The sequence below is a fragment of the Sminthopsis crassicaudata genome, chromosome 5 (assembly GCF_048593235.1).
Source record: "Sminthopsis crassicaudata isolate SCR6 chromosome 5, ASM4859323v1, whole genome shotgun sequence".
Classification (NCBI taxonomy): Eukaryota; Metazoa; Chordata; class Mammalia; order Dasyuromorphia; family Dasyuridae; genus Sminthopsis; species Sminthopsis crassicaudata.
This window is the reverse complement of record NC_133621.1, coordinates 282,751,842-282,764,407: the sequence shown is the minus strand read 5'-3', so window position 1 is coordinate 282,764,407 and position 12,566 is coordinate 282,751,842. Positions and strand designations below refer to the sequence as shown.

The window sequence follows — 12,566 nt, the reverse complement described above, 5'->3', positions numbered from 1 at the left end:
GAATTTCAGCTGTCCCATCTCTGTTCTGCTGATCTGATTCAGCCATTGGCAGTTGTACCATTAGTCGATGTTCCTCTGACTACTTGGAGAGATCATAGAATCATGGAATCTCAGAATTGAGTAGGGAGATTCAAAATCCCACCTCTGATCATCACCATCAGAGGGATCTACACTAATCCCTAAATATCCTTGATCCCCAGTTTCCTCAGCTGTAAAAATGAAGTTGTTCTAGGATTGTGAGGACTAAAATTTTGTAAATTTGTAAAACTGATAATAACGATAGTTCACATATATTTAATTCCTTAAGGTATGCAAGACAGAAGGGAGGGTCTCTCTCCATCAGGAACCGTGTGGTTAGAAGTCTGTTTCTCCCATGTGCCCTAATGGTAACCTGATTTTTCTCTGTCTCTCTTAGCATCCTGCCTGCCCTACGTTCCAGAGAAAGGAACAGTCGGAGCTAGTGGGGACCTGGCCCCACTTTCTCACCTTGCACTGGGCCTTATCGGAGAAGGGAAGATGTGGTCTCCAAAGAGTGGCTGGGCTGACGCCAAATATGTAAGGACTCTTTGGGACTCACCTGGGTTGTCCCCCTAAGGCCCAGGATTGGATCCTGGTGGGGAATTTAAATTGTTTTAACAGCTCTCTCCTTTAGAATTATAATGCTATACCAGGGACTCAGACATAGACAGAGTAAGGAGATCCTAGATTCTAATCCTCCCTCAGATACGTAGTTTCTGTTCTGTAAAATGATGAGGTTGGACTTGGGGCTTCTAAGGTTCCTTCCAATTTTAAATCGATGATCTTATGACCTTTATGTCTGCTGCTGTTGTTCAGTCATGTCTGATTCCTTGTGACCCCATTTGGGATTTTTTTTGGCAAAGATACTAGAGTGGTTTGCCATTTCCTTCTCTAGGTTATTCTACTGACAAGGAAACTGAGGCAAAAGGGGTTAAATGACTTTCCCACAGTCATACTAGTGAGTGTCTTTGCCACATTTGAACTCAAGAAAATTATTTTAGAAAGAAGAGAAACTAAGGGTGTGATCAGTTTACAGGGTAGATAAGAAATTATGAATGCCTAAAATTTTAGAATAAGGGACCTCATAGAGGACCTGTCATCACTGAACTAGTGCTTAATAATTGCTGGCAAAATTTAATTTAGAAAAAAAGAAGTACTCAAGGTTTGAGCAGTTTCCACTTGGATAATTGTTCCCTGAGCAACTCTGAAAACTCAGAATTTTAAAGCAGAAAGGGGCCACCAAGGCCATCTAATCCAATCCACACCCAGTGGAAATTCCCTTTACAAAAATCACCAACAAATGGTTATCTTTCTTTTGTTTAAAGATCTTTAGTGACAGGAAAACCAGTAATTCACAAGGCAGCCCTTGAAACAGAGTTAAGGAACAACCTCCTCTAAAGAGTTCTAATTGTTAGGAAGTACTTTTTCTTACTTTGGATTAAAATCCCTGCACCTTCCTATTGCTTCTAAGAAAAAAAATCTAATTCCTTCTCCATATAACAGTTTTCAGATACTTGAAGATAATTATCATGTTTCTTGGATGAGTTTTAGTTTTAGCACTGATTTTAGCATTCATTTCCTTCCTTCCCACCACACCTTATTTTGTAGCTTTATGCTACTTCTACTTATATTCCCCACTTAAAGAGAAAGATTTGGGGCCTCTTCTTTGCCTGGATCCTTTTTGGATATGATACCATAATTCTGTGTTCAACAATCAGCAAGTAGTCTTTGGACATCTTATATATGCTAGGCACTTGGCAGAACCATTACGAGGACAAAGCGATCAGGCCTTTGGTCCAAGATGCTAAAAATTAGAGGATGCTGAAATACCTTCAGAACAGAACCAACTTAGAAATGAAGCAATAATTAAAGAAAACAAGAAGCTACTAAATAAATTTCCTTGTGGTCTTGCTTCCCAGATCAACATCTCTCCCTCATCTAATCAGTATCATTGAATTCTAGAACCTTTGTCTCTGTTTTCTTCAATCTGATTTATATTTAAAAGTCAGTAGGTGGTTATATTTTATGATGTTTTTTTCCAGACAGAAAAAGTGTTAGTTATAACTTTGGTGTTTAATGCAGTAAAGTGCACAGTTAGTTGGCCAACAAGCATTTATAGATGGTGCTATGTATAGAACACTGGGCTTGAAATCTTCATGAGTTCAAAACTGTTTGCCTCAGTTTCTGCATCTGTAAAGTGAGCTGGAGGAAGAAATGGTAAATCACTCCAGTATTTTTGCCAAGGAAACCCAAAATAAGAATTGGACATGACTGAAAAGAACAGAACAATAACAAAAACCAAAGGCAGGATGGGTTGGAGAAAGGGTAAGCCAGATATGAGAACCCTCACAGGTGCCCTGATACCTGAAGATATCTTTACCAGCATCAATATGGATATGGAATCAGGCTTTATTTTCTTTCTGAAATCCCCTCACATCTTGTCAATCACTCTACAGGTCCTGGAAGCCCATGGATTGAAACCAGTCACTTTGAAGCCCAAAGAGGTAATGTATTTTAAAGCCACTACTTAGAGAAAATTATCAGCTTATAAGCTCACCTCCTACTCCCGTCATACTTCTAAAATGGGAATAACAGTTGCTTTCTGGGGGGTTGTGAGGATAAAATGAAATAAAATCTGTAAAATGCTTTGTAAACACTCTATCAAAGTCAGCTTGCTATTAGTTTAGCCCTCAATCTATTAAGTATCAGAATAGGGACCCAAATCAAGATCTTATGAGTCATTGATCTAGAGAGGGGAAGGACCAAAGAGAAAATGGAATCAAATCCCCTTGCTTTACAGATAAGTAAACTGAGATGTATTTTTTTTCCCTTTTGATCTGATTTTTGTTGTGTGTTGTGTAGCATGATAAATGTGGAAATATGCTTAAAAGAATCACACATGTTTAACCTACTTGCTACCTAGGGAAGAGGAGAGGGGGGAAGGGAAGGAGAAAAATTTGGAACATAAGGTTTTGAAAGGATGAATATTGAAAACTGTGTTTGCATGTATTTTGAAAACAAAAAGCTATAAGGAAGGAAAGAAGGGAGTAAGGAAAGGAGGAGGGAAGGAAGGAGGAGGGGGGAAGAGAGGGAGGGAAGAAGGAAGGAAGGAAGGAGGGAAGGAAGAAAGAAAGGAAGGAAGGAAGGAAGGAAGGAAGGAAGGAAGGAAGGAAGGAAGGAAGGAAGGAAGGAAGATCAAAGACATTGAATGATGTGAGCAAGGTCACAAGTTACAATTGGGATTTCAGTGCAGGTATTCTATGTAGCTAAGTGGTACATGGGATAGAAATCAGGTATCAAGAGGACCTGAGTTCATATTTGACTTTAGACACTAGCTGTGTGTCTCCAAGCAGATCACTTACCCCTGTTTCCTTATCTACAAAGTAAGCTAGAAAAGGAAATGGCAAACCACTCTAAGAAAATTATAAATGGGATCACAAAGAATTTGACATGACCAATAGACCAAAAAAATTTCTATAAATAATTGATAGTTCTATGCTGAATCAAAACTAAAGAATCTGATAGAAAAAATAGATGAAATAAAGTGAGCATTGACTCAGAATTGGAAAGGATCTTGGAAGTGAAATAGTCAACCCTTTCATTTTTTAGATGAGAAAGACCCAGAGAGGTTATTTAATTTGCCCAAAATACACAGACAGAAAATGAATTTGAACTAAGACCTTCCAACTTCAAACTTTCCACTTGACATCACACTGCTTAGAGCAATTGGACTCATGTTTCTCCCTCCCAAGGGTCTGGCCCTCATCAACGGGACCCAAATGATCACATCCCTGGGCTGTGAAGCCGTTGAAAGAGCGAGTGCCATCGCGAGACAAGCTGACATCGTGGCTGCTTTGACCTTGGAGGTGCTGAAGGGCACCACCAAAGCCTTCGATACAGGTTGGTACCAGTGCCTTCTCTTGGGGTCGGGCCAGCCAACAGGAACTGGACAATTCAGGGATTAGTGATGGAGAAAGCATTGGGACCAAAGTATATCAATTCACGAAGGGGATATTTTGGGTAAATATTTTTTTTGGTCAACAAATCCTCAAATCGGGGCCAGGGGATTGGGCACTACCACCTTACTATCTGTGCAACCATGACCACACCATGTAATCTTGTTGGGCCTTAGTTTCCTCATCTATAAAATGAAGGGATTGGGCTAGTGAATCAAAAATCCATTTTTTAAATCTCTACATCTGTGACTCAGTGGCTGCTCTGGACAAATTACATAACTTCATTATACCTCAATTTCCTCATCTGAGAAAATGAAAGAATTGGACTGGTGACCAACTCTTACATGTTACATTACTCCTTCATCAAGCCCTACAGCCTATGATCCTTCTATCTGATGAACTTAAGATGAAAGAAGATATTGCTTTGCACAGTCAAGATAAAAACAGGGAGATTTCTTTGTCTTATGAGGATGGACACATTTCTGGATAGATTAGACCAGGTCTCACCTGCCTTATGGAAATGAGAAGAGAACAGTTGGAATGACAATGATCCCCTTGAGGAATTCTACCTCCCCCAGAATTTCTCCGCTGGCTTGCTGGTGATCAGTGTATTCAGAGGGAGCTAGAATTTGCTCACCATGAATTCTTGATACATTAATAAAAGGCTTCATCTGCAAAAATGTCTTTCCCAGCATTCATTGCAATAGCTTTTATTAAGTGTCTACTATGTCCAAGGTAAAGGGCAGAATGTACAAAGGCAAAAATCCAAATTGTACCTGCCTTTAGGAATTTATATTCTCCTGGGAGATACAACATCAATTAAATGATTAATCAACAAGCATTTAGTAAATCCTCCTATTATGTTCCAGGCATTGTGCTGGATATTGGGGATACAAAGACAAATTTGGGAAAAGCCTACCCTTCATAATCTGATATGCCTTAGTATAGATATATAAAATGTTTTCAAAGTAAACTCAGAGTAATTTTTTGTGTATGTAAGGGAGAGGCACAAGCAGTTGGAGAGATCAGGGAGCATTCATTTAGAAGAAAGAATTTTGATGAAATTATGAGTAAAGCTTAGAATTCTATTCCCAGGCCTAGGGAATAGCCCATACAAAAAAGTTCCTCGGAGTTTTTAGAAGAAATATCTCGAATTCTAAGAGGCAGGAGCATGAGGACTCACTCTGCTAATGTCGGAAGTGTGAGCCTAGGACGATGGACTGGAGCCAACCAGAGGACTTTGTGTTTTATCCAGAGGCAGTAGGGAGTTACCTGAAATTCTTGAGCAGGGAATAGCAGGGATAGCTCTATGACTTAGGAATATCAATATGGCACCCACATGAAGATGGACTATAGAAAGGAGAGGCTGGAGACAGGAAGGCCAGTTAAAGATTGATGCAATAGGCTTGTAAAAAGTGATGAGACCTGAACTGGCTTGGTGGTTCTGCAAGGAGAGAGAAAAAAGTGTGGATATGAGAGATGGTCCTGTGAGTAGTGAATGAAAGAAATGTAGAAGTAGAATTGAAAAGAGCCGAGGAGGACCCCTAGATTGTGATCCTGGGTGAGTGGGAAAATGAACAATGTCGGCCCTACTTATCTTGGGCAGCTCAGAACTATCAATTTTGTTCCTGCTTCTCTCAGAAACAAAATTAAGATGGAAACACTAAAGACTGAGATACTGAGATCTGGCTAAGACCTTAGTGTAAGAAGGCTGGGGATGGGTATCCTTAAATTTTTCCATGTTTTTGCCAGAGACCTATTTGTATAGGGATAGGGATAGTCGATCAGTCGATCAATAAACATTAATTAAGTGCCAGGCATTGTGTTAAGTAATAGAAATACAAAAAGACAAAAGGCAGTCCCTCCCCTTGAGGAGCTTAAAACCTAATGGGGGCAACGACAAAGATGTACCAAAAAAGAGTTATATACAAGATAAGTAGGAAATGAACAGAGGGAAGCACTGAGATTTTAAAAAGAGCTATATGCAAGATAAATAGGAAATGATGAACAGAGGGAAGCACTGAGATTTTAAAAAGAGCTATATGCAAGACAAATAGGAAATGATGAACAGAGGGAAGGCACTGGAATTAAAAGAGGTTAAGAAAGTTTTCCAGTGGAAGATGGGGGTTTTCGCTGGGCCCTGAAGGAATCCAAGGAAGACAGAAGACAGAGATAAGGAGGAACAGCCTTCTAAGCATGGAAGACATATAGTTTCACTGGATAAACCCCTCAGGAAACCTCTGGGACCTCAGGGAAAATAATCACAACATCCCTTGGCAGATGTTGGAAAACATCATTTTAATTAATGTTAATATTATGAATAATGGCATCTCACAATTACCTAGCACTTTGTAGTGATGAGAGCACTTTCTCTGTAATAAGTATTATTTTGTGACCCCCGTTTTGCAGTTGAGAATTAGAGATCACATGCTCTGCTGACAGTCACCAGGCTGTGGAACATCAGATCTTGGACTCATCCCAGGATTTCCACATCCTGAGCTCATTATATTAAAGCAAAACAATGAGTCTGACCCAGCATTTTCCGACTTGGAAAGAAGATGAAAGTCTCAGGGTGTTTTATCTTCTTAATTCCAGACATCCACGCTGTGCGCCCTCACCGTGGGCAGATTGAAGTCGCCTTCCGATTTCGGTCCCTCTTGGATTCTGACCACCACCCATCAGAAATAGCAGGTGGGAGATGCTGTGGCTAACATCCAGGAACATGAGCCTATCAGGATCTGTCTCCCTCTGTCTCACGCTCTCTTTCCTTCTCCCAGAAAGCCACAGATTTTGTTCCCGAGTACAGGATGCCTATACGATGCGCTGCTGTCCACAGGTAAACCTAGCATATTTTCTGAAAAAGAGAGTGACCAGAAGAAAAAGCAAGAAAAATACTATGTAATGGACCCTCCTCATCTTTATTTGGTTAGAACCTGTTTTGTGCATCTAACACGGATTATTAGGATGGTTTTACTTAGGTTCAGCTGAAACCTAATGCCTTGTAATTGCATAGGATCATTGGTCTATAGCTAACGAGACCTTAGAGGTTATTGTGGTCCTTTGTTGCCAAAGAGATCCAGTGACATCACCTGTGACGTCTTGACTTGCAAATGAATTGGATTTAAATGAGACCGAGCTATGCAGTCAAACAGCCTCACTCTCTCCTCCAAAGTCATTAAAGTCTTGTGGCAAGAAATAGGTCAAGATGATTGATAATAGCCCCAGACTTGGAAGGCACCTCAAAAGCCATTTAATCCAACTCCCTCGTTTTATAAATAAAGAAACTGAGGGGGACTTGCCAAAATCAACAGGGATGTTGTCAGAGGCAAGATTTGAACCCAGATCCAATGATATCAAATCCAGCCTTTTTTCATTGCATCAGTCAATTCTGGTTCTAATTCTGTTCTCTGGGACACAGAAGAACAAGTCCAATACCATCTGCAAATTTTAACTCTTTGATAATAGTCTTTATCCCCAATCCCTGTCCTTAACCCCAGCCCCAAATAAAAAAATCTCCAATTCTTTCAATTGGTCTTTGCACGGGCAAGTGCAATGGGCACCCTAAAAAGGAAATTATTTCTTTCTCTGACTTTCATAACATCGGGTTGGTTTTGTTGACCTAAATACTTTTCCTGTTTATATTTCTCATTTTATACAGTGAAGGTATGCTCCCTTTTCCAAGGCAGACTATTGGTTAACTTTCTCTGATGGTTTGGTGTCCTCATTTTTCACACCCCCGCAAAGGCTAATTAATACTGCCTTGCCCATCTAATTGAGAAAGTGACTGATGCTCCCAGTAAGAGAATGGAATTTTTAATGTCTAGGAGAGAATGACTGGTCTTTTACATTTTTGAATTTAAATGTATCATTTCCCTATTAATGACATCTGATTGGTATTGTGATCCTTCCAAATAAAATAGATTAAAGGGGAAAAAGTCAAGGATGGCATCTTCTTTAATGAAAGTAATCCATGTAAGCCCACAAAGTTCAGTTTAACTAAGAAACTCCTTGATGAGTTGAGAAGATGGGACCAAGTCACCTCTACTCCAACATTAACTCAAGGCACTAGATTTTATAGAAATCAGTTGTCTTTCAAATGCATGTTTGGAAGGAATGATTCTTGGCTTAATGCCAAGAAGAGACATAATGAATGTACAGATGGCTTCAGAGTTCAGAGAACTTGGGTCTATGTGGGGAAGGAGAGAGCCAGGAAAAGAGGAAAGAAGGGAGGGAAGGAAGAAGGAAGGAAGGAAAAAGAAAGGAAGGAAAGAGGGAGGGGAGGAAGTGAGAAAGGAAGAAAAGAAGGAAGGAAGAAAAAAAGGAAGAAAGGAAAGAAAGAAGGAAGAAAGGGAGGGAGAAAGGGAAGAGGGGAGAAAGAAAGGGAGAGAGAGGAAGGAAAAAAGAAGGAAGGAAAGAAGAGAGAGAAGAAGGAAGAGAAGGGAAAGAAGGAAGAAAGAAGGAAAGAAGGGGGAGGAAGGAAAAGAGTGAGAGACAGGAAAAAAAGAGAAAGAAAAAAGGAGGGAGAAAGGAAGCAAAGAAAGAAGGAAGAGTGGGAAGAAAGAAGAAAGAAAAAAGAGAGGAAGGGAGAGAAGGAGGGAAAGGAAGGAAGGAAGGAAGGAAAGAAGGAAGAAAGGAGCAGGAAGAGAAAGAAAGAGGAGGAAGAAAGAAGGAAAGAAAAGAGAAGAAAGGGTAGAAAGAAGGAAAGATGAGAAAGGGAGACATTCACACACAAAGACAGAAAAGGAGAAAGAATTCTCACCCTCAAAAGAGCTTACATTTTACTAGGAGAGTCAGTCAGTGAACAAACATTAATTAAGCAAATTATGAGAAGAGATATAACTAGAGATGACAGGGCATGTAAACAGATAACTATGGTTACTTGAGAAGGGAGGGAACACTAAGGGGGAAACTAGCAGTTTTCACCCTGGAGTGGGTACATCAAATGAGTCTGGAAGAAAACCATGATTTCTTACAATGGAGATGCATAGTGTTTTCAGAAATAGGGGAAAATATGGGCAAAGGTATGGGGAGAGAAGATGGAATACTGTGTTTAGGGGATTCCCAATGATCAGTTCAGCTCCACCATGGAATGCACAGGGAGGAAGAACATATATTGGTTTTTGAGCGTGGAAATGACATTGTCCTTAGTGTCCTAAGGACTTCCTTGAAGATGATCACATTTATAATGACATTTTATGATGTAATTATTAGATGTGGGATCAAAGAAGGCTCCATCTTGGTGTGATGGCAAGAACCTTGTGAATTTATAAAGTAAATTGAATTATTTTCAAATTGCAGCAATGTCATGATTTCCACTGGCTACATTTCATTGCAAAGTCTCAGATTTTCCTTTCTCTCCCCTCAGATTTTCCTCCAGCACTTTGGCTGGCTCTACTCCCTCCCTCGTTTCAGCCTTATTGGTATATGTGCCAAAGACCCCTACACCTCTTCAGTCGGTCCCTCCCCCTTTGCATTTGTAGTGCCTAGCCAAGGGTCCATAATAGGTGCTTTATGTTTTCATTCAGTATTTTATTCCCCCCAATAACACATAAAAGCAACTTGCAGTGTTCCTTTTTAAAATGTAGTTCCAAATTCTCTCCCTCCTTCCTCAGCCCCTTCATTGAGAATGCAAGGGATGGGATATAGAAATAATTGGGCTAAAGATTGGATTTTTTTTTCATCAGGGAGCTCTAAAATATCCTCAAGAACTCTTGGTTGCCAGAGAGAGGGAAAAGTTCTATTGGCGTCCTGGTTCCATGTTTTGTTTCTTCTAGGTCCACGGCGTGGTAAACGACACAATAGCTTTTGTGAAGGACATCATCCTGACCGAGATTAACAGTGCCACAGACAACCCTGTATCCTTTGAGGACTTGCTGGTTCAGGGCCCGACTCCCTGACAACAGTATCCATCCCTCCTTCACTGGGAGACCTCTGGATTCCTTTTTTTAAGTCACTTGGGGTTAAGTGATTGCCGGGGTCACACAGCTGGTAAGCGCCCCTCCCGACTGACCACTGTGCCCCCCTCACTGCCCCTGAACCAGCTACTTTCCAAGCAAGCCAGCGCCCCCCACCCCACCCGAGAAGCTTCGACTGTTATTCTTTGCCACCAAGCCCTCCAGATCTCACCCATTGCTCCTAGTTTAGCAGGACCAGTAAAGCCATGAGCCAGAGCTAATATAAAAGGCCCGGCATCTTTAGCGTCTTGATTGATGGCCCCCAGCATTTGCTGTTATAAGATCTGCAGTCACGAGAACGAAGACTGGAGCTAGTAAGAGTACAATAGCCAGACTCTGTCTGCAGCTGCCTGGTCATGGAACAAATCAATTTAATGTGTTTTTTTTTTTTTTCAGGGATTCTCTGATGTGTTTAACAAAAGCCCATTAGTACCGATTTTGAACATGATTTCTCTGGCTAGAATTATTTTTTTTAAACTCAATGTTTTATCCCGAGGCTTGATTTCTGAAACAGACTTGAGTTGATGCAAAGCGTAGGTGGTTTTCGGCTTGTATGGAAGTTTCCATGCTCACACAAAAAGGGCACTCTTCTTGCCTCGGTGGTCTAGAATTTCCGCTCTAGGGACCATTTTTCATCTTAGACACACAAAAGGACTGCAAGGGAAATTCTGCAAAATGTCCTGCAGTGGCTTAGGTTCCCAGGAGTTACTCTGTCAGTCAGGAGTCAGACTGGCATAATCTTTTTTGGAAACAGTGCAAGCTTTGTGAAAAGGGCTGCCCCTGAGTAGCCCGATGTCCATATTCCTTCTCTGCTTGTCCCCTCTGTCTCTCTCTGTGTCGTTCTCTGCCTCCCTCCCTTTCCCTATTTTTCTTATCTCCTCGTCCCTTTCTTTTTCTACTTCCATCCTCCTTCCTTTCTTTCTTTCTTTCTTTCTTTCTTTCTTTCTTTCTTTCTTTCTTTCTTTCTTTCTTTCTTTCTTTCTTTCTTTCTTTCTTTCTTTCTTTCTTCTTTCTTTCTTTCTTTCTTTCTTTCTTTCTTCTTTCTTTCTCTCTTTCTTTCTTTCTCTCTCTTTCTCTCTTTCTCTCTCTTCTCCTCTTTCTCTCTTTCTCGTCTTTCTCTCTCTTCTCTCTTTCTCTCTTTCTTTTCTTTCTCTCTCTTCTTTCTTTCTTTCTTTCTTTCTTTCTTTTCTTTCTTTCTTTCTTTCTTTTCTTTTCTTTCTTTCTTTCTTTCTTTCTTTCTTTCTTTCTTTCTTTCTTTTCTTTCTTTCTTTCTTTCTTTTCTTCTTTCTTCTTCTTCTTTGTTTCTTTTTCCTTCCTTCCTTCCTTCCTTCCTTCCTTCCTTTCCTTCCTTTCCTTCCTTCCTTCCTTCCTTCCTTCCTTCCTTCCTTCCTTCCTTCCTTTCCTTTCCTTCCCTTCCTTTCCTTCCTTCCTTCCTCCTCCCTCCCTCCCTTCCCCCTTTTCTTTCTTTCCTTTCTTTTCTTTCCTTTCTTTCATTCTTTCTTTCTTTTTCTTATCTTTCTTTCTTCTTTCTTTCTTTCTTTCTTTCTTTCTTTCTTTCTTTCTATCTTTCTTACTTTCTTTCTTTCTTTCTTTTCATTCTTTCTTTTTCTTTCTTTTCTTTCTTTCTTTCTTTCTTCCTTCTTTTGTTTATTTTTTCTTCCTTCCTTCCTTCCTTTCTTTCTTTCTTCTTCTTTCTTTCTTTCTTTCTTTCTTCTTTCTTCCTTTTTGTTTATTTTTTCTTCTTCCTTCCTTCCCTTCCTTCTTTCTTTCTTTCTTCTTTCTTTCTCTCTTTCTCTCTTTCTCTCTTTCTCTCTTTCTTTCTTTCTCTCTCTCTTTCTTTCTTTCTTTCTTTCTTTCTTTCTTTCTTCTTTCTTCCTTTTTGTTTCTTTTTCCTTCCTTCCTTCCTTCCTTCCTTCCTTCCTTCCTTCCTTCCTTCCTTCCTCCCTCCCTCCCCTCCCTCCCCTTCCCCCCCTTTTCTTTCTTTCCTTCTTCTTTCTTTCTTTCTTTCTTTCTTTCTTTCTTCTTTCTTTCTTTCTTTTCTTTCTTTCTTTCTTTCTTTCTTTCTTTCTTTTCTTTCTTTCTTTCTTTCTTTCTTTCTTTCTTTCTTCTTTCTTCCTTTTTTGTTTATTTTTTCTTCCTTCCTTCTTTCTTTCTTTCTTTTCTTTCTTTCTTTTCTTTCTTCTTTCTTCCTTTTTGTTTATTTTTTCTTCCTTCCCTTCTTTCTTTCTTTCTTTCTTTCTTTCTTTCTTTCTTCTTCTTTCTTTCTTTCTTTCTTTCTTCTTTCTTTCTTTCTTTCTTTCTTTCTTTCTTTCTTTCTTTCTTTCTTTCCTTTCTTTCTTTCTTTCTTTCTTTCTTTCTTTCTTTCTTTCTTTCTCTTTTCTTTCTCTGTGTCTCTGCCCCGTCTCTATCTCTGTCTGTCTGTCTGTCTTTCACTGTCTCTCTCTCCCTCTCTTCCTGTCTCTATCTTTTTCTGTTTCTCTCTTTGTGTCCTCCTCCCTTTCTTTCTTTCTTTACTTCCTCCTTCCTCTCTTTTTTCTTTGTCTTTGCCTGCTTTCTCTGTCTCTGACTCTGTCTGTCTCTAACTCTCTCCCTCTCTTCCTCCTTCCCTCCTTTCCCCTTTTTTTCTGTTTCCTCTTCC

The 12,566-nt window shown here is 39.9% G+C and overlaps 1 protein-coding gene across 1 annotated transcript in view; it reads left to right on the top strand.

Moving 5' to 3' along the window:
* Positions 1-12,566, top strand: part of HAL (histidine ammonia-lyase) — a 36,309-nt gene that overhangs the window by 6,669 nt on the left and 17,074 nt on the right. The window contains exons 9-14 of the mRNA XM_074271311.1: positions 416-555; positions 2,475-2,522; positions 3,771-3,918; positions 6,570-6,665; positions 6,752-6,810; positions 9,749-9,829. Coding sequence (XP_074127412.1) covers positions 416-555; positions 2,475-2,522; positions 3,771-3,918; positions 6,570-6,665; positions 6,752-6,810; positions 9,749-9,829 — 572 coding nt within the window. The remainder of the gene's footprint in view (positions 1-415; positions 556-2,474; positions 2,523-3,770; positions 3,919-6,569; positions 6,666-6,751; positions 6,811-9,748; positions 9,830-12,566) is intronic.